Source organism: Balaenoptera ricei, chromosome X (assembly GCF_028023285.1).
Source record: "Balaenoptera ricei isolate mBalRic1 chromosome X, mBalRic1.hap2, whole genome shotgun sequence".
In the NCBI taxonomy this organism is placed as follows: domain Eukaryota; kingdom Metazoa; phylum Chordata; class Mammalia; order Artiodactyla; family Balaenopteridae; genus Balaenoptera; species Balaenoptera ricei.
Window position 1 is genome coordinate 49029796 of NC_082660.1, and position 24798 is coordinate 49054593.

The 24798-nt window shown below is 42.7% G+C and overlaps 1 protein-coding gene across 1 annotated transcript; it reads left to right on the forward strand.

Moving 5' to 3' along the window:
• Nucleotides 1-1182: 1182 nt before the first annotated feature.
• ALAS2 (5'-aminolevulinate synthase 2) lies at nt 1183-24298 on the forward strand. The gene is made up of 11 exons (XM_059910179.1): nt 1183-1203; nt 6166-6361; nt 7008-7130; nt 7980-8090; nt 10483-10705; nt 11261-11445; nt 14055-14234; nt 16711-16875; nt 17451-17719; nt 19924-20086; nt 24013-24298. The coding sequence occupies exons 2-11, from the start codon at nt 6196-6198 to the stop codon at nt 24174-24176; spliced, it is 1749 nt and encodes a 582-aa protein (XP_059766162.1). The 5' UTR covers nt 1183-1203; nt 6166-6195; the 3' UTR covers nt 24177-24298.
• The last annotated feature ends 500 nt before the right edge of the window (nt 24299-24798 follow it).

Here is a 24798-nt window from a genome sequence, read left to right on the forward strand (position 1 = left end):
GATGCTACTATATAAAAAAATCCTCACATAAGCCCAAAGATATTTATTGCAACATTATTCATAATGGAGGGGGGAAATCCCTGGAAGTAACTTAAATTTCCATTAATAAGTGAGTGTTTAAATAAATTATGTTAACATTCAGATTCTTGAATAGTATGACTCCACGAAAAATAAAGAATTTATATGGAAAGACCTACATGGCATATTGCCATGTGGTCAAATGGAAAAAAAGGAAATTGCAGATCATTATAGAGTATGATTCCATTTATGTTAATATACTATTAATGATGATAATCTGCTCCACAGATGAAATTGCCTGGTTACGACATAGTCCTACTGCCTTAGGATTGAGAAGGAAAAGAGAAGATAGTGAGGAGAAGAAAATTACAAAGGGATAAGGAGTTGGTAATAAAAAGAGGAAATAGAGAACTTCAAATTTTTAACTGTATATCCTGAAAGGGAGAATAGTGCTTAAAGAGTATAGGTTCTGGAACCAGACTGCCTGAGTTCATAGTTGGACTCTGAACTTACTATCTGGGTAATTATCAGTTAGTTGTCTCACTTCTCTGAGCCCTAGTTTCTTCATCTGTAACATGGGAATAATAGTACCTTTCTCATAAGGTCCTTATGAGGATGGGCTAAATTAATCCATGTAAAGCACTTAACAAAGGTGCATAGTAAGCACTCAATCAACATTAGCTGTTATTTCTTTGGACCAGGCACTGTGTTGTGTTTTCTGTACATGATGTTATTGAATTGTTACAATGACCTGGATGTCATCTATGGAAGCTAACTGTTACAGAGCCCTTCCCTCTTGTGCTACAGTTGCTTCTGACTTTTACTGCCCTCCTTTTATAGTTGAGGAAAATGAGGGTCAGAGAGATAGATGGTTTTGCTCAAGGTGCCATAGCCATATAGGGATGGTCTAATTCCAAAGCCCAGCAAACTCATTTTACTACTCCAGAGGGAGAAGGGAAAGAAAATAGAGAGGGGAGAGCCGGTGCTGGGTGAGGGGGGAGACAAGAGGGGACTACATTGGGTTTTATCTCTAGCAAGGGCCTGAGATACCATTGGGGCCAATGCAGGGCCAGGCCAGCAGAAGGCGGGGTGGGTGGAGCTAAGCCAAGGGAGAAGGGATAAAAACCAGGTCCTGACCCACAGCACTCAACCCGTCGTTCGTTCGTCCTCAGTGCAGGGCAACAGGTAAGTGTTGCTTTCAGCCTGGTGCCCTCTTTCTTGGTCTGCTTGCCCACCTCAAGGCTGTATACGCTGACTCTCTGGCTTGACTAGATCTGACTTTGTATGTTCCTTAGAATCTGTCACTCTGTCATTTTCTGTTCCCCCCCATGTCTCTTCCTGTCTTTCCCAGTTTTCAGCTTTCCTTTGTCTTTTTTCCTCCTTGTTTCCTCTCCTCTGTTAGTTTTCAAGATCACTCACTTTACTTCATCATTCTCTGACACTCTAGCTTTCTCTTATTTTTCCTTCGTCTGAGGTCTATATGTATCTTTTCCTCTAAATCTCTCTCTCCCTTTCCATCTCTTTCTTCTACTCTGTATCTCTCAGTCTCGCTGTTTTCTATCTCTTCCATTCCTTCTCTGTCTCCCAGGAAGAGGTCTTGGTATTTTTTTTTTTTTGGCAATTCTCCATTCCTCCCTCACTTTGACTCCTTCTCTCTCCTTGGCTGACAGCAGAGCTCAATGGGTCAGACCCCAGAGGGCCAGAGGTAGGGAGAGAAAACAAAGTGAATGTGGGGTGGTGGGAATGATGAATTGGGAAGGGAGAGATTTGAGGGAATTGAGAGATGAATAATTAGCAGAAATAAGGAGAGACGGTGGGAGAAGAATGGGGCCCTATGCTGAAAGTCAATTGATTTGTTTTTCTCATTCTAATTCACTGTGAGGCAAATCATTCACCCTTTGAAAAAAAGGGCTTGGCCTATGATTTCCACAACCTCTTCTAAGTTTGATTTCATGGTCTTCTAAATTTTTGTTTCTAAGAATTTCTGATTCTGATTCCAGGAATCTAAAATTCTTTATGATTCTTCCATGATGGGGAGAGGGTGCTAGGAAGGGAAGTAAATCCTGATGCTTCCAACTCCTGAAGAGAAGTGACCACATCCCCTCCAGACTTAACTGATTCTTTCAAAGCAGGCCACAAAGGGGAGAGAGGGATCGAGGAATGCTGCAATGAGTGGTTTCTGGCTCTCTGCTGGGGTAGAGTTGTGGTTGGCCCCTCTGATCTCTGGGACTGCAGATTGGCTGCTGACACGAGAGAGGATTTTAAGGTGTAGGAAAAATCTTCTAGTAATGTTCTATCACTTGGCTCAAAATTTCACAGTTTTCTCCTTGGGTAAAAGCATTGTTTTAAGAAGACCCTGGCAAAGATTGGTGCATAAGTTGTTAAATAATGGAATGAATGAATGTACGAATGAATGAATGTTCACCAGTGCCTGAAATTCCGCTTCAGTTAGAAATCTGTTCCTGTGGTAAAGGCATTGGTTACAACTCAAAATCAAGTGTCCCAGAAAGGGACCTGTTAGTGTAGGAGAGTAGATTTAGGCCTGGAGTCAGGCTCTCAATCAGGATAATGTGTAGTAATATTAGAATCATAGATCCACAGTGGTTAAGTTAGTAGGCTCTGGAACCAGATTGACTAGGTTCAAATCCTGGTTCTCCTACTTAGTAGCTCTGTGACCTGAACAGGTTACTTAATCTTTTGGGCCCTCAGTTTCCTCATCTTTGAAATAAAGTTGATATTAGTATATAACTCACAGGGTTGTCATGAAGATTAAATAAGTCAATGTATGTGAAGCATTTACAAAGGGGTATGGCACAGTGAGAACTCTGTGAGTGTTTGACTGTTAGAACCAGACGGAATCTATGGAGCTATCTAGTCCAATGTTTTTGGAGAAACTGAAGCCCAGAGAGGGAAAATACAGAGCCCAAGTTCATATAGTAAGTTGTAACAGAATCAGGGCAAGAATCAAGATTGAGACAAGAATCAGCTTTCCAGACCTGGTCTGGTGTATTCATGATGTTACTTCCCTTGGCTATACCTTCACTTTCCCTACATAGAAAATGTAGAATATAAAAAATAACAGATAACACTTTTTCAGCATTTACTCTAGGATAGGCACTCTTCTATATACTTTATATAGATTATCTTACTGAATCTTCACAACATCCCTGTGAAGTAGATTGTCCTTGTTATTATCCACATTTTAAAGATATAAGACATAGAGCAGAGACATGACTTTTCTAATGTCCCAGAGCTAGTGAGTGGTAGAGCCAGGATTCAAATGCAAGTAGTCTGGCTCCAGAAGCTGTGCTCTTAATACCCTAAATTGCCTAAAATACTCCTTTGATTCGATTTTACTCACTCCAGTCTCATGATAGGTAGTAAGATAGAATGGAAACAGAGCCCAAGATGGGCAGGCAGTGAGGCAGGGCAAATTCCAGGAAAGGAGTGTCAGAACAGAGAAACTGGAACTGAAGCTAGAAAGAACTTGATAATTCAACAAATTCCAAGAAGTAGCCTATATTTTCCCAGGTCCCTGAGAATATCATGGCTAAAAGCCCCTTAGAGATGATGTGTGTACTGAACTTCTGTTTTTATACCTGGGGGTGGGATTCACCATCATCCCAAGGCAGGACTGGACTTTGCTTCCAATCTTGGGGGTTTTTCTTCACATTACATACCCCAATGTTGTCATTATTGTTGTTAATGTTGGGGAAAGGAATTTGCAGGAGCCTGGAACCTGGCCATCTGCTTTGCCTCCTCTCCCTGGGCCATCCGCCCCCCTCACCACCAACAGCTAGGGTCAGCCCCAGCCAGATGCACAGACATGATTCTAGAAAGGAACTCCTCTCCTCTTCCACACCCTGGTCTCAGCTTGGGGAGTGGTCAGACCCTAAACGTGATAAACTCTGGGAGCCTTATCTGTGGTCTGCAGGCTCAGTCCCAAGCACTTTAGCTTTTGCAGGAAGGCAGGAGAAGGGAAACTCATATCTCCAGATATAAGGTAGGCATCAAATCCAATTCATTACCTATCATATGAGGTAGACATAAATACCTTACATTTGACAGTTGATGAAAGCTGAGACCCAAAGAGGGGAAGTGACTTTCCAAGAACGTCCAACAAGGAGCTGGGGAGCTGGAATTGAAATAAGAAAAGCTAAGATTTTCTTTTAGGCACTTTCCTAAAGTCTTAACATGAGTTTCATTAGTCCTTTCAACACCCCTTGGCCTTTTCCAATTTCAGGACCCACACACCCTACCCCACATACCAACCTATGCTCTTATGACAGCCTGTGAGAGTTGGAGGGAGGTTGCTCTGGGGTGGAACAAGGGGAAGAGGTTGCTTTGTGAGTTAGGAGGAGGGTGTTTGCTCTATGAGATCTAGAAGGGAGGGGTGTTGCTCTGTAAGAGGTGAAGGAGGTAGTCATATGATGACATGGCCACGAGCTCCTCCTGTTCACTTTTCCCCCCACAACATAAAGCCTTAAATACTAGAGGTGCTGTTAGGTTCTACTAAGTAGTTCTCCTGGTGGTGGGAGGGCCTTAGTCTTGCCACATTCCTCCATCTCTCTCCCATTATCCTGTCCCATATCTTGTCTCACCCTCTGATGCTGGATCTCTAGTTTGTCCTTTTTCTTTTAATCTATTTCTCCCTCTTGCTATCTCTAGCTCTCTTTGTCTTTATATGTCTCAGCCCTCCCTCATCCCAACCCCCAACCCACAATAGCCATCTCTCTGTCTCTATCCTTTGATCTTAGCTCTAACTCAGTCTCACTCTCATCTCCTTCAGTAGGGAGGGCCAAGATCCTCTTCCCCTAACTCTTCTTTGTTGTTCTCCCCCACCCACACAATCTCTGATAGAATTTCTCCTTTACCTTTGTGCCTGACTGACTCTCTGCCTCTGCTGGATTCTCTCCTCTCCTGCTCTCAGTATTCTGAGTCTTTGTATATTCCTCCATGCTCCTTGATTTCGCCTCATATCCCTTTTTTGTCCCTCTGTCTATCTGTCTCTAACTCTACCTCTGCTCTATTTCTCTCTCTCTCTTCTCTCATCTTCTCTCTTTCATTCTTTCTCTCATCTCAGTCTCTTTCCTTACCTTCTGTATTTCCCATAATCCTCTTGTCCTCTGCTTTTCTGGATCAGTCCTCTTCTCCCTGTTCTTATCTCTACCTGTCCCCTTTCCTCTGGCTTTGATCTTTTCTCTCCCGCAATTTCTGTTGTAACTCCACTACTACCATTGCACCTTTGTTCTCTATTACTTTCCTCCTTTTATCTTTCCTAATTTTTCTTTCTTTATGACTCTTCCTCTATTCTCTTTCCTCCATTTGAGTCCCTGCTCATTCATTAATTTACTCCCAAATTCAATAAATATTTATTGAATGCCTACTATGTGTATTTTTTTATTATATTCTCCCCACCCTGATTCTCTCCTCTGTCTTAGCCTCTGCCTCTTTCATTCACCCATAGACTTGTTTCCCAGATTCCTTGGGTCTTGCTTTCACCTACATCTCTATCTGCTTTTCCAAAATCCAGGAGAAAATCCAAAGGCAGTAAAATACCTGTCTGGTGGCACATGGTGCCCTTTTGTCCTATTCCCTGAATCTACTTAAGCTGGTACCTATGGCCTCAAGCTCCTTGTCTCTCTGACTGGGCCTGCTCAGGAAACACTCTGAGTGAAGCCTCATGAGCCCTGGTCAATGGCATCTGTCTGCATTAGCAAGTTGAATCTTCATTTGCCTGAGGCCAATATTCTTAGAGAGAGTCTTAGCCTTAAGTGTTGATCAAAGGGTTGGTGGGTTGTCAACTCTCATCCTGCCACACACAATCACACTTCAATGATCCTTACTATCACAGAGGGGGTCAGTGGCAGAGTCTGAATCAGAATTCAGGCTTTCTGACCTCCAGTGGGAACTCTTTTCTTCACCTCTTTTGTCTAATGATCAGTTTCCTGTTTCTTCCTCTCTGATGCCTTATTAGTACATTTTAATATTTGGAAAGTTCTTACCCTGAAATGACAATAAAGGCATCTCTGGGGAGGGAGGCAAGCTGGGTGAGAAGCTAAAGGCAAAGGATCAAACACAAGAATGACCCTTGGCTTTCAGCCAGGTCTTCATGGTGGAATCTCATCTCTTCCACATCTTATGCAGAACTTCGGGCTCAAGAGGGTGGCAGCAGCCATGTTGCTACAGCGTTGCCCAGTGCTTATCCGGAGCCCCACAGCCCTCCTGGGCAAGATGATTAAGACTCACCAGTTCCTGTTTGGTATTGGACGCTGTCCCATCCTGGCCACCCAAGGAGCAACCTGTTCTCAAATCCACCTTAAGGCAACCAAGGCTGGAGGGGGTAAGAAGTCACTGCTGGCAAATGGGGGAGAATGTCTGGGTCCTAGAGATAAGGTTCCAAGTCATACTGGTCATCATTACCTAATAATTGGAAGGGTTCATGTGAAAAGTATCAAGGAAGAATGAGCTTGCCTAAAAATACACTGGCCTCTGACTTCTGGCAGTATCTCTAAAAGGAGTTTCACTCTCATGCCCCTCACATTCTATATACTCCAGTCATGCTGAAACTACTTAAAGTTGTCTGGATTAACTCTGTTTTCTTAAGTTTCTGTGTCTTTGCACCTGTCAAATGACTCTCTCCCATTATCTTTACTAGAGTATCTCATACTTCTCATGCAACATTTAACTTGGGCATCATCTCCTCTATGAAGTCTAGCTAGACTTCCAGCCTGTCCAAATCCAATTCTGGGTCATGTCCCTTTCCTCTTCTAGCCCATGTCCTCCCTCCCATCCCAGCACTGTTCATAATGTGTCTTCAGTATGTGCCATTCCCAACAACTCAGGAACTCCCCTAGGGGCCAGATACATCCATCTCTGTGTCTCTACCATAGCCTGAGATAGAGCTTTGAGATATAGTACTTCTTAGTGACCACTGTTAAACTTACAGCTAGAAGCTCACTGCCACTTACTCTCTTAACTTTGCATAGACTCTCCATCTTGGGCCAAGAGCCACTGTCCCTTCATGCTGTTGGAACTCCAGGATGGGAAGAGTAAAATTGTGCAGAAGGCAGCCCCAGAAGTCCAGGAGGATGTGAAGACTTTCAAGACAGGTTGGAGTTAAGTTCCACCTCATGTAACCTCTACACCTAATGCTTGATTTCACTTTATTACGATCCTGAGCTAGGCAGCTCAGGGCAGCTAGTATACATTTCATGATGGAAGTCCAGTCTTTTCCAGGGGAACCATGGTACTCAATAGCATAGACTGTGCACTGAAATGCACCCTCCCCAACACACATACATGCTTCTGTAACTTTTAGCTATTAGTCTAAAATGAGCCTTCTAGAGTTCTGCCTCCTCTCTCCCAAGTGGCTAAATGGATTCCAACAGGCTGGGCTCCCACATTTAAGCAATACCACTCTATGACAATCTGGATTTGCATAAAAGAGTGAGTTTTGGAAGAGGTACATTCTTTAGAAGGGTATGGAGCCCAGGTGAACTCAATTGGTGCAGACCACTGAAGGCCACACTTGAGAGTTGGCCACACTTGAGAGTTGGCCATACAGTCAAGATCTTTCATAGACCCTTTTGGGATATAATTAAGAGTAAAAATTTCAAAATTGAATTTTAATGACTTTCAGAAACGAAGAGTAAGGTACACTGTCCTGCATCTACCTTCCATGTGCAAGACTCAGCATTGCTGCTCCAGTTATCTCACCCAAGGGAAAGTCCTAGTGAAGAGAAGTGTAATTCAGCCTATGGATGGTTTTCTGACATATAAGTCTCCACTTGGGGAGATGAGAAAGGGCTCACTTTGCAGAATATTTCTTCTCTCTGCACAAGGCTTCCCTACTTCCTAACCTTGAATTTTTATACGTTGTATTGCGTTTAAAGAAGATATCACATGCTTTCCTTTTCCCCCCTTTTTTCATGGCCAATGAATCCCATACTCCTTCTCAGACCTGCCCATCTTCCTGGCCTCAACCAGCCTGAGGAAGCCATTCTTCAGTCCCCAGGAATCAGAGAAAAATTCAGAGAAGGTCACGCACCTGATTCAGAACAACATGGCTGGTGAGTTTGCTGAGGAGGAAGTAAAAGGGGTAGGAATATGGAAGGAATGCTGAAAGGGCTTCTGACACAGTAGAGGCAATGGCAAGGAAGCACTTTAGAGCCAAAGGGAGTCTGAGTTTAAATTTTAATGCTGGCACTTGTTGTATCTGCATGCTTTAGAAAGTAAGTCACTTACCTCCAGTGAGATTTTAATAACTCAAGTTATTATGAGAAGGAAATAAAATTACACTTATGGAAGTGCTTCTAACTTGTTATGAAGCTTCATTAAATATTAGGTGTATTCCTATTATTTCTTCTCCATGTTTCCCTCAAAAACTCTCATCCTTCGCAGAGAGCCTTTTCCCCCTCTCTTATATGTGTTTATATTCATTTTTCATAATAGAATTTGTTTTATTTTCCCAATATAAAAAGAATATAAAAAGGGAAATTTAAAGCACTCAGAGTTCCACCATCCACCATTAGCTTTTTGTCATACTTTTTCCAGATATTTTCCTATGACTAAACACACACACACACACACACACACACACACACACACACACACAAAACTACACTTCCCTCCACACACATGTTTTTATTAGAAATGTGATCTTATTCCACCTGGAGTTTGTTATTACGCTTTGTTCACTTAACAATATGTCATGGGCATTATTCCATGTCCCTAAACATAGAGCTGCATAATAATTATTAATGGTTGAAATGTGTTCTGTAGCATGAATGCAACATCATTTAGTTAACCAAGCACCTATATTTCAGGTAATTGTTTCCAATTTTTTGTGTGTATTCTTCCACTCTATATTGTATGTTGGTTTTACATACATATAAATGTATCCAAAGATAATATATAGTATTATCTTAGACTTAGTGTGGCTGTACTAGAGAGTATTTAGCTATTCCTCTATTGGGTTGCTTCCAATTTTTCCTATTACAAACAGAGGTGCAACAAACATCCTTGAATGTACCTTTTCATGTACATAGGTAAGTGTTCCTCTAGAATAGACACTAAGAGGTGACAATTCTCAGGACATAGGGTTGTGTACATTTTCAATATTAATAAATATTGCCAATTAGTCCTCCAAAGTGGTGTACCAGTTATCAAAGAGAATCCATATTCTCACACGCTCTCCAGCACTTAGTATTATCACATTTTAAAATCTTTATCAATTTGATGAGTGAAAATTTGTTTTTGCAGTTTGATTTTCCCCGATTAAGCATATTTTTCTACATTTATTGAATTGTCTGTTTATATTCTTTGCCCACTTTTCTATTGGGTTAAAACTTTCCATAGTAATTGTTCAGAGTTTCTAAAAAATAAATTCTGGATATCAATTTTTCTGTTAAACATGCTGCAAATATTCCCCTAGGTATGTCAGCATGTGCATTTTAAAAACTTTTGGTACATATTTCCAAACATCCCCGCAGCAAAGATGTTTCCAATTTACACCCCTACCATATAAGTTGCCATTTGAAACAATCATGATTTTTGTCTCATGGATAGAGTTCTGGAGTTCAACAAGCCCACTGGCATACATTATTTCAATTTATCCTAAAAGTAGGGTTGCTCCATTTTGTAGTGGTAATGGTTAAAGAAGTAGACTCTAGGTCACTTATTTGTAGGCCACTTATGTGCTGTATGACCTTGGTCAAGTTACTTAACCTCCATAAGCCTCTGTTTCCGCACTTGTAAAATGGAGATACTAATAGAACTTTCCATATAGGGTTGTTATGAGGAATAAATAAAATAATATTTATACGTTCCTAAGAGAGGGTATTAGATGTAATAAGCACTTATTAAATGTTGGCTATAATAATATTATTTAAAATTATTATTATTATTATTACTACTACTACTATATTACAATAATCACAATACTACTACTATGTGCCAGACACTAGTTTGGGTGTACTACATTCTGTTTGTCATCAGATGGTCACAATTCTGCATGGAAGATATTATTAATCCCATTCTACAGATGAGGAAATTAAAACTAAGAGGATTCATGACTTGCTCAAGATCACACAACTAGGAAGTGCCAGAGCTATGACTAGAAACTAGACCTATCAATATTCTTCCACTGAAACTAGAAGTAGTGATTCTAGTAAGGAGGGTGCCATACTAACCTTGGGAAAAGAGATGAGGCCATGCCAAGTGTAGGAAGCCTGAGTGAATGTATAAATAAATTACTAAGTGAATGAGCCAATGAGTAAGCAAAGGGATGGTTGAATGAAATAGTAGAGAGTTAATGTGACCCAGTAAGTTAATGACTGATCAAATAAATGAATAAATGGAAAGAGAATTGGAGAACACCAAATCAACAGCATGAATAAAATATGGACTAGCCAGGAAGTCATTTAAAATGAATTCTTCTCATCCTCATTTCTACTCCTGCAGGAAACCATGTCTTTGGTTATGACCAGTTTTTTAGGAACAAGATCATGGAGAAGAAACAGGACCACACCTACCGTGTTTTCAAGACTGTGAACCGCTGGGCTGATGCATACCCCTTTGCTGAACACTTCTTTGAGGCATCTGTGGCTTCAAAGGATGTGTCTGTCTGGTGCAGTAATGACTACCTGGGCATGAGCCGGCACCCTCGGGTCTTGCAAGCCACACAGTGAGTAGTAGGGTCTGAGCCATGAGCTGTGGGGAGACATCCAGAGAAGAGCCAAAGCCACGCATGGAAGGAAAAGGCAGAGCTGACAGTGGAAACCTTGTTTCCACGCAACACCCCTTTTGTCCAAGGTCCTCCAGCAAATCTAATCCTCAGACATGGACTAAGTCAACAAGCCATGTTTTCCAAACTCTTTGGTGTCCAGTGCTACAAAGGAAAGGATGAGAAACCGAGCAAGGCCCACTCTCTATGAGTTCTTACTCTGGCTGCAGAATGAGTATTACCAGAGATGATGTGCGAACTCCTCTAGAAGGTCTTCCAAGCTAATCAAGCTCAACCTGGCTTCTCCCTCCATCCCTGAGTGCTTTCAGCCTGAGAAGGAAGGTCCATTTCTCCCCATTGTCCCCAGCCTCCCCTCTACTTGGTCATATAGGACACAGCTCATAGAGAATCACTAAGTCAATACTGACCCCCTTCAAGGAAGAGAAACCTCCCCAGTTCCTCAGAATCTGACAAGAGTTTCTTCTCCTTGTCCCCCCTGTGCTTTCTCCTGGTCAGAGAGACCCTGCAGCGTCATGGAGCTGGAGCTGGTGGCACCCGCAACATCTCGGGTACCAGCAGGTTTCATGTTGAGCTGGAGCAAGAGCTGGCTGAGCTGCACCAGAAGGACTCAGCCCTGCTCTTCTCTTCATGCTTTGTGGCCAATGACTCTACTCTCTTCACCTTGGCCAAGATCTTGCCAGGTAAGCCTGGGGCCTGAGCTTTGTTCAGTGGGTGGTATCCTGCACTACAGCATCCAGGTTTACTGCTTCCATCACTCCTTCCTTGTCTTCTGAGTTCACTTGCTCCCATTGCCCTTCCTTCTAACCAACCTTGCATCTCCTCAACACTGGATGACTATATCCCAACGTCACAGAAGGGTAACATCATAAATTTATCATTTCCCAACTCAACTGCACTCTTAACACTTATAAACAGTCCTTTTATGTCCCTACATCAACTTTTTCAAACTTTCTTCCCCCTTCTAAAACCTGTAGCTACCTCCTCCTTCACTCTTAGCTAATAACCTCACATCTTACAACACAAAGAAAACAGAAGCCACCAGACAGGAGCTCCTTTAACTTATAGCCATCAAATCCACAAATTCATCTGACTGTTCATGTACCCTTCTTTCATTCTTTCCTTCTACAAATTGAAAGCGCATCTCTCCTTCTGCCTAAAGCCAATCCCTTCACTTATACACTAGATTCCATCTGAATCCCATCTTCCCACTCCCCCATTCTCTAGCCAATAATGTCTTCAACTAATATGCCTGTCATCCTTCCATCATAGCCCAACCCTGGATGAATATAACTCTCTACCTTCTTTATGTCAATCCTGGTCTTATATAATTGCTCAGATGGGAGCCACTAAAAATTCATGATCCCCAACCTCTACCAGGTCCTCTATGCTGCCTGGCAATCCTGTTTTCATAGTCAGCTCTCCAAGTCTCCAAGGTAACTTTGCCAAACCCCGCTCTCCTCAGCCTTCTTACACCTCCACCTCACCTTCAACCACAGCAAATGACTTCACCTCCTACCACACGGAAAATAGAAGACCCCATGCAGTAATGTCCTCAACTTCTTGCCTCAAACTACTTATAGACTCATGAGCATTCCCCCATGTCCTCTCCTCTCTCCTTCTCTCCTGTCACAGTAGAAGAGGTGCCCTTTTTCTTGTTGACTAATTCTTACATTGGTGCTCTGTGTCCTCTACCTCTTCAGGAATCTTGATCTATGAGTTCTCTCTCTCCCTCCTGTATCTTTAGCCTCTCCCTCTCTTTAAAAATGTTGAAGTCTTTTGCATCTCAAAAAAAAAAATTTTCCCTCATCACTCTCTAGATACTGCCCTTCTCTCTCCTCCTTATAACAGGCAAACTGCTTGAGAGAAGTCTCCACACTTGTTATCCACTTCCTCACTTCCTGTCGATTTTTCAGCACACTGTAAACACCTCCACTGCTTCTCAGAAACTTTTTCCGAGATCACACATAAGCCCAGCTAAAGCCAACATCTTTGGGAATGTTTTCAGTGAACCCCCTCTTCAGCCATTAGAATTCAACTTCTTTCCATTTCCTCTGCAACCATCCTCACCTAGACCAACATCATTTTCTTGATTTCACCTTTGCCCTCCTACAATATATTCTTCACAACAATCAGATCATATTTTTAAAATGCAAACCTATCTTTGTTACTCTCCTGCCCCAAACCCTTTAATAGATCCCCACTGCCCTTAGGACCAAATCCAAACTCTTTATAATGCTTTTTAAAGCCCTCAAAATCTGGCCTCTACCTATCTCTTCAGGCTCATTTTTTGACACCCCTCCTCTCACTCTTTCATTCAGTAGTATATTAATTCATATATTCATTCACTCACTTAAAAATCAGGAATTTGGTTTTTTATCCATTCATTCAGGAAAGGTTTGCTTAGCATCTAAAGTACACTTAGCCTTAATCTGGGTACCAGAGACAGAAAGATAAAAAGATGTGGCTCCTGCTCCCTAGAAACTCCCAGTCTACTTATCTTTCACAGCAGGTCCTCCAGGAAGTCATGCCTGATTTCCACAGGTAGAAGTGATCCCTTACTCTAATGACAGGCCACAGTTCCTTGATGTCAGTGCAGTTTTTGGGGCCCAGGAATCAACTCCATCCACCAACGTCCCATCTCTACCTGTTCTCCCAGCATTGTCCAGTAAAAAGCCCTGCATTCCTCAGGTCCTAGAGAAAGGTCTTCCCCTCCCTGGACCTTAGCTTCCTCATTTGTACAGTAAAGGGATTAGATTCCATGGTCACCAATGGCCCTTCCAGCTCTGACTTGTCATGAGCTTATGATTCAAATTGTGAAAGTCTGATGAGTGTCTACCCTGTAACTATAAGCAGAGGGATGATACCTGGAAGAGGTGGGATTTCATCTAGATCAGGAAGAATCTAGCATCAGTCCAAATCAGCAAACATTCCCTGGGATAAACTCCTTTCCAAGGCTTAATCTTGGTGTCTAGGAGAAGGAACATAGGCCCTGTCCTCAGGAAACTCTGGAGCTTCTTGGGAAATTCAAAGTTCCTCCACCTCAAGATAGTCAAAGGCCAGACCAGAGTTAGAAATGCCTGGAGGGAAGAGTGTAGGGGTCAGAATTTCAGGGCAGAGGAGTTCTTCCAAGAGAGGAAGAGGTGTTACAAAGGCTTCCAGAGGATGGAGAAGCAGAGCAGAGTCTTTAAAGGGAGGAAAGGGTTGGCTCTCTGTCCCTGCCAGGTCAATCCTGAGGTTGAAGTGTGAACACTGGGACAGAAGCTTAAGCATTATGCATCTGGTTCTTCAGGGTGCGAGATTTACTCAGATGCAGGCAACCATGCTTCAATGATCCAAGGTATCCGCAATAGTGGAGCAGCGAAGTTTGTCTTCCGGCACAATGACCCTGACCACCTGAAGAAACTTCTAAAGAAGTCCAACCCTGAAACACCCAAAATTGTGGCCTTTGAGACTGTTCACTCCATGGATGGTATGTATATGTGTGAGTGTATGTTTACTAAAGTTGGTCTCACAAAAACTATGATGATAATGATAACAGCTAACATTTATAGAGTGCTTATTATGTGCCAAGCAAAATTATTAGTATTTTACATGTGTTAATTCACTTAATCTTCACCATGATTCTATGAGGTAGGTGCTATCATTATTTCTGTTTATTTATAAGAGGAAACTGAGACATAAACAAGTGAAGTGACTTGCCCTAGGTCACACAGCCAGTAAATGCCAAAGTATGGAGGCAGCTATTACACTGATCTCAAAGGTTAAGAAATTAAAGTGCAGAGACAGTACACAATTTGTCTTGGTTGGCTCAGTAAATTGGTGCCAAAGTGAGTACCTGAACCCTAGGATGTACGATTCCAATTCCTTCACATGACACTCCCTCCATTAGAAGTGCAAATCAGTCATCCCAGTGTCTGGTTTCTGCAACAGAAAATTTCACAAACCATTGCCTGGGAGATTTTTCAGGGTCCAATATCTTCTTACCTCTTTTCTTTCCCCAACTGAAACAATGCTCAAATCATTCTATTGTTGTCCCTTTTAAGCAGAAATCATGGGTTTTAGGCATAACCTTCTGGATTTATTAAAAGGAAGAGATCCTCACTTCATTTCAACTTGTCACTTTTCCAAGTGAAACAAAGGAGAGTCCACTGTATTCTCTGATTTAGCTAATGTAAGTGCCATCACATCAAGCAATGGTGATGCACAGGCTGTTGAACCAAACTATCCATGTTCAAGTCCCAGCATGACAACTTACTAGCTTGGGCAAGTTTCTTAATTGCTCTGTGTCTCAGTTGCCTTACCTTTAAAAATGGAGATGATAATAATAGAGTAGCTGCGAGAATTTAAGTAAGTTAATTTATATAATGAACTTATTGTCATGCCCTCTTTCACAGTTCTACAACTAACAATGATTACATTTCTACCACTGAGACTACTCTAATTCATTCTTTTTTTTTTTTTTTTTTTCGGCCACACTGCACGGCTTGTGGGATCTTAGCTCCCCGACCAGGGATCAAACCTGCGCCCTCAGCAGTGAGAGCACAGAGTCCTAACCACTGGACCAGTAGGGAATTCCCTCTAATTCATTATTTCTGTAGTGAAAGCCATGTTGGAACCATTCTACTTCCTTACATTTGCAAATGAATGGTTCCTTATTCTTTTGGTGGAAACCCTGCCTAAACTGTCAACCATAGGGCTGAATTCCTCCCACTGAAATGATGCTTGAGCCATCACACTGTCCTCTTTGTCTTGGGCTCCAACTCCTGTGGTTTTCTCCCCTCCTGTTGTCCCAGCTCATATACTTTAATCCAGGCCTGGAGTCCCTGTTCCCACCAGAAGAAGTTTCTTCTGTATTCCAACTCCCTGTACCATTAGTTTCCAGGGATGGGGAATGGCAGAAGTGTGGTTCCTGTATATGTAGACTGGCCAAAAAGTCTATACATGAGATTCACAGCCATTTGAAGACCTTATAAACGACTATCAGCATAGAAGATGTCTAGAATAACAGGGAAAAATGGTAAATCTGCATGGAAAATGTACAGGAACATACAGATTACTTCTAATTCACTTTCATTCAGTATACTGAGACTGAGTCTGTGGGTGGGGGCCCTCAGGTAACAACATTGACAGAGATGAGAAAGAAATATATTCCCACAGAGACACAGAAAAGACAGAAACAGAGGCACAAAGAAACTCAGAAAGAGACAAAGATATAGAGAAAAAAAATCTGAAGTCAGAAAGGTAGATAAAAAAGGGACACAAACAGTAAGAAAGAGAGAAGTGAGAGAGGAAGGTGAGGGAGGGAGTGAGAGAGACACTGACAAAGAGACAGAGGGAGGAAGGGGAGATGAGAGAGAAAAACAAAGGCAGAGATAGAAAAATAGAGACACAGAAACAAAGATGGAAATAGCCACAAAAAGAGAGATAGTGACAAAAAGCCAGAAAGACAGAAATAGGGAGGACCAGTGAAGAATAACAATATTGACAGGGCTGCCAACAGTACTTGGCTGAGGGGGTGAGCAGGATCTAAAATCAGGACTACATTAACTTGTAGCAAAAGGTTACTGTTTTTCAATTTATTTAAACAAAGGCATCATATAGGCTAGTGCCAATCCTAGATGGAAATACACAGACTTGTATGGAAAAAAAAAGAAGCAGAGAGAGGCTGGCAAATAGCATAAACAAGATGACAGATATCAGAATGAAGTAAAAATAGAAAGAGAGGCAAGCCTTAATCACAGGCTGGGGAAAACACACACACACACAGCTTGGGTGGGAGTGGGGTGAAATTAGTCAACACATATAAAGAGGTTTGGCATAGCCCCAACTGACAGTGCACACCCACCTCCTTTCCCAACCTAAAGTAGTCATAGGTCACAAATTCCGTGCTGGAGATGGAGTTGGGGAAGGGTTATGATCTACCTCTATTTGTTGGCTTTGCTCAGGTGCCATCTGTCCCCTTGAGGAGTTGTGTGATGTGGCCCACCAGTATGGGGCTCTGACCTTCGTGGATGAGGTTCATGCTGTAGGACTGTATGGGTCCCGGGGTGCTGGAATTGGGGAGCGTGATGGAATTATGCACAAGATTGACATCATCTCTGGAACTCTTGGTGAGTGAGTCCCTTGGGTTGGCCTTATATACAATCCAGAAAGGAAGCCCCTAGAAGACCCTTTTCTTCCTCCTCCCCACAACTGCAGGAGCTATTCAGGTAGAATTTACAGCCCCAGGCTATGGAACTCCTGGATTCTCTCCTCCCACTCCCACCCCACTGCAGAGTTGCTGAGAAAGTCTGGGAGGGTTTTCTGAGAAGACCCCTGAGCCAGGCCAAATAGCCAAGTTCAACTCAGTGAGTGGAGAGTTGTGGTTCTAAACTCCTCCCCCACCCCAGCCCTAAGCTTCATTTTAGCTCCACTTTTGGGCCTAACCAGTTGATGGTCCCCACCCAGCTCCTGCGTATCTAGTCATTGCATATGGCAGGCCTTGAAAGTCCTATCTCAAAGCAGCAGAATTATCAGCTCTGTCTGCCTTGTCATGGACAGGGGAGATGAACAGAGGCCTGTGAAGGGAGTCTGGAGCTCCAGCTTTTGGTATACCTCCTTGTGTTACCTGGTGCATGACTCTGTTCCTTGGGGGATTGATAATGGGGTCTGTGCATATCCTCCTCATTCTCCTCCTTGTCTCCAGGCAAAGCCTTTGGCTGTGTGGGCGGCTACATCGCCAGCACCCGTGACTTGGTGGACATGGTGCGCTCCTATGCTGCTGGCTTCATCTTCACCACTTCACTGCCTCCCATGGTGCTCTCTGGGGCTCTGGAATCCGTGCGGCTGCTCAAGGGAGAGGAGGGCCAAGCCCTGAGGCGGGCCCACCAGCGCAATGTCAAGCACATGCGTCAGCTACTAATGGACAGAGGCCTTCCTGTCATCCCATGCCCCAGTCACATCATCCCCATTCGGGTGAGAGCCCCACACTGCCCATTGCCTTCTTCACCTATCTCTTCTGGGAGCCTTCTCACACCCAGCAAACCGACACCTGTCCCTGTCAATTCTGCTTTCTTGTTAACCATCCTCCTTATTGCCAGTTTTGTTACCCTTTTTGAAAAATTATCAGTCATTCTGGATTAGCCAGTCTTTTTTTGTTTGCATTATCTCATGCTTATTTTGCATTAGCTATTATCTCATGCTTATTAGACTGTCCTGACCCTCAGTTTTTTAAACTGTGGATCAAGACCATTAATGGGTCACAAAGTCAGTTTGGTGGGTTATGATTAGCATTAAAAAATAGAAGAAATAGAATAGGAAATGTTGGAGCACATCACACATAGTAAGGGTATCGTTTTATAAGAAATTTGTTTCAGTTGCGTATATGCACGTTTATGTGTATGTGTGTATAGTACGGTCATGGTGTGAAATGTATTTCTTAACGGAGAACTGAAGTCAGAAAATAGAGAATCAAAAGCCATGGGGCTAGCTGCTACTTTGGATTCCCAACTATGTGTGTGTTTACTGCCTTTAAAAATGAACCACTATTGTATGTATGTGCCACATCTTCTTTATGCATTCATCTGTCGATGGACACTTAGGTTGCTTCCATGTCCTGGCAATTGTAAATACAGCTGCAATGAACATTGTGGTACATGACTCTTTTGATGGACCTAGAGACTGTCATACAGAGTGAAGTAAGTCAGAAAGAGAAAAACAAATGCCGTATGCTAACACATATATATGGAATCTAAAAAAAAAAAAAAAAGAAGGTTCTGAAGAACAGAGGGGCAGGACAGGAATAAAGACGCAGACGTTGAGAATGCACTTGAGGACATGGGGAGGGGGAAGGGTAAGCTGGGATGAAGTGAAAGAGTAGCATAGACATATATACACTACCAAACGTAAAATAGATAGCTAGTGGGAAGCAGCCGCATAGCACAGGGAGATCAGCTCGGTGCTTTGTGACCACCTAGAGGGGTGGGATAGGGAGGGTGGGAGGGAGATGCAAGAGGGAGGAGATATGGGGATGTATGTATATGTATAGCGGATTCACTTTGTTATACAGCAGAAACTAACACACCAGTGTAAAGCAATTATACTCCAATAAAAATGTTAACCAAAAAAATGGACCGCTAATTCTTTCTTAAATGACATCTATTTGTGTGTGTCGGTAAGCTGGGGTATGGTAAGGACAATTTTTTGTGACCTTTATGGATGAGAATGGTCACTGTTCTTGGGCTAACCCAATGTTCCCTTGAAAGACTGCTTTTGTAAATATGTTTCTTTAATTAACCCAGTGACAGCACCCCAGAGGTGGCTAGGGAGGGGGGTTTATCTTCTTACCCAGAACCACCCCAAATTAACATACTAGCTAAGTATGCTTGCTCTGCCAACAGCTTCAAGACAAGGTCCCTAGTGCCACCTCCACGTCCTTTCTTTTTTTTTTTTTAATTGCAGTATAGTTGACTTACAATATTGTGTTAGATTCAGGTGTACAGCAAAGTGATTCAGTTATATATATATATATTTCAGATTATTTTCCATTATAGGTTATTACAAGATAGTAATAGTTCCCTGTGTTATATATTTAATAGTTCCCTGTGACTATAGTTCCTTGTGTTATGTAGTAAATCCTTGTTGCTTATGTATTTTATGTATAGTAGTTTGTATCTGTTAATCCCATACTCCTAATTTATCCCTCCCCTCCTCCCTTTCCCCTTAGGCATCCATAAGTTTGTTTTCTGTGAGTCTGTTTTCTTTATAGATTCATTTGTATTATCTTTTAGACTCCACATATAAGTGATATCATACAATATTTGTCTTTCTCTGTCTTACTTCATTTAGTATAATATTCTCCAGGTCCATACATGTTGCTACAAATGGCAATATTTCACTCTTTTTTATGGCTGAGTAATATTCCACTGTGTGTGTGTGTGTGTGTGTGTGTGTGTGTGTGTGCTGCTATGAACATTGAGGTACATGTATCTCAAATTTGCTGCCTCTGAGCAACTCCTTGATGGAAATTCTAGACCTGCCACTGACTAAGCCTCTTATGAAAAAAATATGTCCCAAAATTCAGTGGTGTTCCTTGATCTGGCTCCCTCCACCTACTTTATGGAGCTAGTGATAGTGATGCCAGGGTGGCAGATACTGACAGCCTTTTCTCCTGAGCCCAGGTGGGTGATGCAGCGCTGAACAGCAGGATCTGTGATCTCCTGCTCTCCAAGCATGGCATCTATGTGCAAGCCATCAACTACCCAACTGTCCCCCGGGGTGAGGAGCTGCTGCGCTTGGCACCCTCCCCCCACCACAGCCCTCAGATGATGGAAGACTTTGTGGGTAAGTCCTCAACATGGGTGCCTACAGTACTCTCCTTCCCTTCAGCCCCAGTATGTGAAGAAGTTGAGAATGGATGCCATTCAGTTTAAAAATATATTCCTGGAACATCTATTATGTGCCAGACCCTATACTAGGGTCATAAATGAATGAGAAACAGTCCTTATACTCATAGGGCTTCAGTTTGGTTGAGGAGATCATAGCAGATCCAAACGATGACTTCAAGGGCTGATCAAAGTTCAACAAAGACAATGTATGGGGGAGTTGTGGGAGCAGAGAGGAGTGGCCTGACCCAACCTGTGGGATTCAAGACAGGCTTCCTAGTGGAGGTGACACCTGAGCTGAGTCTTACAAAGCTGTGTGGTATTGGACCAAGAGAAGAAAGAAGGTGTAGAAGGGGTATTCCTAGCAGAAGGAAGAGCATGAAGAAAGGCAAGGAGGAGGGTGAGAAGTAGCCTGGGACTTATCAAGAACAATAAGCAGGTGTTACTGGAATGTAGGGTAGTAAGAATGGAGTGGTGGAGGGGAGTGTTTATCTATGAACCTGCAAAGACAACACAAGATTTAGAGGCTTGTAGAGCTGAGTAGCTTGGGTTTTATCCTGAAAGATGCCAGTTTAGATGCTCCCTGGTGGTCTAGTGGTTAGGATTCGGTGCTCTCTGAAAGATGTCAGTTTAGTCAATTCACCTAAAGTTTACTGGATTCCTGTTGGGTGCAGGGCCTGGCATAGAGCAGGTTCTCATTCTAGGTCTGTTGGGTGAAAGACACATAGGCAGTTGATGGTATAGCAAAGGAGACAGACATAAACATGGATCGTACTGGTCCAGTGTGATGATTCCAGTACTCTGGGAACTGGAAGGAGAGTGCTCCTTTATGGCTAGAGAGGGTATAGGAAGGGTGAAATTAAAGAGGCTTTTTTGGTAAGGAAGTCCTGCTGCACCTTGAAGTACATGTGGTATGGTGTAAGGACATTCCAGAATAAGGGAATTCCACGAGCATGGACCTAGAGATAGGAAAACAGAGGGCATGCATGGGCAACAGTCATTCTGTTTGTCTGGAGCATAGGCAGAATGAGTCCCGGGAAGACAAGACAGGTAGGCGCCATTCATTCATTCATTTAAAAACATCAAATAATGCTAGCCAACATTTATTAAGTACTTACCATGTGCCAAGAACTGTTCTAAACACTTTACATGTATTAACTCATCTAATCCTCATGGGGTAGAGATGGTATTATTAGTATTTCCATTTTATACATGTAGAAATTGAGGCATAAAAATATATAATAACTGGTCCAAAGTCACACAGCTGTTAGATTTGAACTGGAGAGTCTGTTTCTACATCCATGCTCATACCACTAGATCTATATACTACCTCTGTGAGCTAATGATCTAGACTTCTGGACCTTTTGCTCAGTCCTCTCACTTGCTCCAGGCTTCAATGATAGACCTCTCAGTACTCTCAGTTCTCCAAGTGTCCATTTATGCTGGGCTTTTGCAGAAAAGAAATATGAGAGGCATCCACCATGACTCCACCAGTCAGTCCTTCAATGTCATAGCCAACCCATCATGAAATCTTGCACATGTTCTCTACAATCGCTCTCAAATGTCTTTTCTCCACTGCCACTTCTTTAAGCCATGTCAGTGTGATTTCTTCCTAACTAATTTTCCTGCTTCTCTCTTGCTTCCTTCTAATCCCTTATCCATATTGACCACTAGAGGGATTTTTCTAAAAATCTGACCATATAGCTCTCTTGCCTAAACCTCTTCATTTTTCCCTATTGTCTAGACTAGAGCAGTGGTCTCCAAGGTGAGGTATGCAAGATGATCCATAGGGTAAGGGGATTTATTAGAATTTTATGTTTATTTTTTATCTTAAAAAATAGGAAATTAAGCATGACTGATATTGATCTCTAATATATAGAGTGACAATGATATATGTATATAGTATATAAAAATACATACATTGGAGGTACATACTACAACTTTTATACTAATAGGATGTATAAGCCCCCAAATTGGAGACAACTGGCCTGGAGAACAGTCAAAGCTCCTTGGCATGGTATTCAGTGCCTTCAACATGGTGATCTCTATGCCCTCACTTCTTGCCCACATTCATTTTATTTCTCCAGCTACACTGAATGATTTATAGTTCCCTCATTTTGCTCTAGCCTCTTACCTCTGAGATTTTGCTAATGATGCTCCCTTCTGATTGGAATGCCCTCCCTCACCCTTTACTCTGGTTTACTTCTTTTCATCTTCTAGACTTAATCAGGCATCCTTTCATTCATTCTTTCGACACATATTTATTGAGTATCTACTGTGTGCTAGACACTGTTCTACGTGCTGGGGATCCAGTAGTAAACAAAACAGACACAAATTCCCTATCCTTCTGGAACTTACATTCTAGTGGAAGGAGATAGTCAAAAAACACTTTAAAAAGTAAGTGCAAATTAAATAGCATGGTAGTTCTAAGCACTATGAAAAAAATAGAGCAGGAAAAAGGGGATAGAATGTGCTGGTTGGGGGGGGGGGTACATGGGCTAGCTTGGAGGAGGGTTGTAGCATTAAATGGAGTGTTATGGGTAGAGACCACCAAAGTGACACTTGAGCAAAGATATGAAGGAGGTGAAGGAGTTAGCTGGGCAGAAATCTAAGAGAAGGGCATGCCAGGCAGAGAGAACAGCCTAAGACAAGGAAGACCCTAACACAGCAGTATTCCTTCTGTATTTGAAGAACAATAAGTAGATGAGTGTGGATGGAGTGGTGTGAGCAAGAGGGAAAGAGACAGAAAACTGAGGAGGGGCAATGTGGGCTAGACTGTGTAGGGTTTTATAGGCCACTGGAAGGGTTATGGCTTTAACTCCGAAATGGAGAGCCTTCTGAAGGATTTAAGCAGAGGAGTAACATATCTGATTCAGGTTTTAAAAGAATTTCTCTGACTTCTATGTCGAGAATAGACTGAAAGAAAGACTGGGAGCAGGGAGATCCATTAGGGGGCTACTGTAATATTCTGGGTTAAGAAATGATGGTGGCTCAGATCTGAAAATAGCACTGTAGGTGATGAGACGTGGTCAGATTTTGAAGGTAGAGCCAATGGTATTTGTTGATAGACTGGATGTATGGTAGGAGAGAAAGGGAAAAATAAAGGATGGCTCAAACATTTTTGTACTGAGCAACTGGAATTGCCATCAACTGAGATGGGTAAGGCTGAAAGTAGGGTAGACTTGGTGGAGAGTATGGAGATCAGTAGCTCAGTTGTGCTCATGTTAAGTTACAGATGCCTACTAGATATCCAGGTGGAGATATAGAAAGGCAATTGGATATACAAGTCTAGAATTCAGGATATAGCTTTGGGCTAGAGATGAAAATTTCAGAATCATTCAGCATACAGATGGTATTTAAAGCCATAAAACTAGATGAGATCACACAGGGAGTAGGCATGAAAAAAAGCCAGGGACGGAGACACAACTGAGGTACTTCTGACAGCAAGGTCAGGTTCTGTCCTCTGGGCTCCCACTCCCTCTAGGAAAAACCCTTGCCCCAGGCTCCCAGGTCACAATACTGATGACACTTTTGTGTTGTGGGTAGTGTCAGTGTCATCTTCCTCACCAGGCTAGGAGTTTCCAACTAGATGGATTCACTTCTTGAGCCACAGCATGTCCTGTACTTAGGGCTTGGTTCAGGCCAGGCCAGTATAGCTTCAAATTATGTCACATGAGTGCTTCTCAAACTTTTATACAACACAGAACCCATACACAAATGCTAACATTCATAGCACACAGTGGAGCAAACTGAGGAGGATACTTCTGGTTCCAAGACATCTCAAAGGGTTGAGGGGATCAATATCTTGGCACATCTGTAATGTGACACAGGTATTAAGACCTACTCTAACCAATTATTTCCCTCCCTTCCCCTCACTACCTTCAGAGAAGCTGCTGGCAGCCTGGACTGAGGTGGGGCTGCCCCTCCAGGATGTATCTATAGCTGCCTGCAACTTCTGTCGCCGTCCTGTGCACTTCGAGCTCATGAGTGAGTGGGAACGTTCCTACTTTGGGAACATGGGGCCCCAGTATGTCACCACCTATGCCTGAGAAACAAGCTGCCTTGGATCCCCACCACACCTGCACCTCTCTTGGGGCTGGGCCGCCTCCTGTCCTCTGCTTTGTTGTGTGCCTCTAGCTGACTTGAGCCTGAAAATAAAGAGCAAAGTGTAGCATTTGTAGCCCTTTGTTTGACAGAGAACAGACAACTACATTATACCTGACCCCTTCAGACAAGTGGCAGAGCCATGAGGAAACCACTGATCACCTGTTGGTCTGACCGTCCCATTTTACTGATAGCGAAACTGAGATCCAGAAAGAGGAAGAGGCCAAAAACTACACAGTGAGTTACACAAAGATCCAGGACATTTGGCAGGTTTATATCAAATGGCTCTTTCCCCATGGTTTCAACAAAAATCCAGGGATTGACTCTTCATGCGTAGGCCCAGAAACTCAGGCCCCAGGTAGCCTCTGAAGCCAGGAGGTGGAATCAGCCCAAACCAATCTGCCTGGAGGAAAGGACTGGTTCCCCAAAACTCTGGAGGTATTTTCCAACAGAGAGAATGGATGTCCTCCTCAATCCATTATCCTTTTTGCTTCTTACAGCACCTTACAGAACAAGACTTATCAGTTCTGTTTCCCAAGGTGAGAAAGAGGCTTGGCTATAGCAAGC

Coding starts and splice junctions, on each gene's coding strand:
- ALAS2 (XM_059910179.1), top strand. CDS start 6,196: ATGTTGCTACAGCGTTGCCCAGTGCTTATCCGGAGCCCCACAGCCCTC. Junction 7,131..7,979: donor TGTGAAGACTTTCAAGACAG/GTTGGAGTTAAG, acceptor ACTCCTTCTCAG/ACCTGCCCATCTTCCTGGCC. Junction 8,091..10,482: donor GATTCAGAACAACATGGCTG/GTGAGTTTGCTG, acceptor CTACTCCTGCAG/GAAACCATGTCTTTGGTTAT.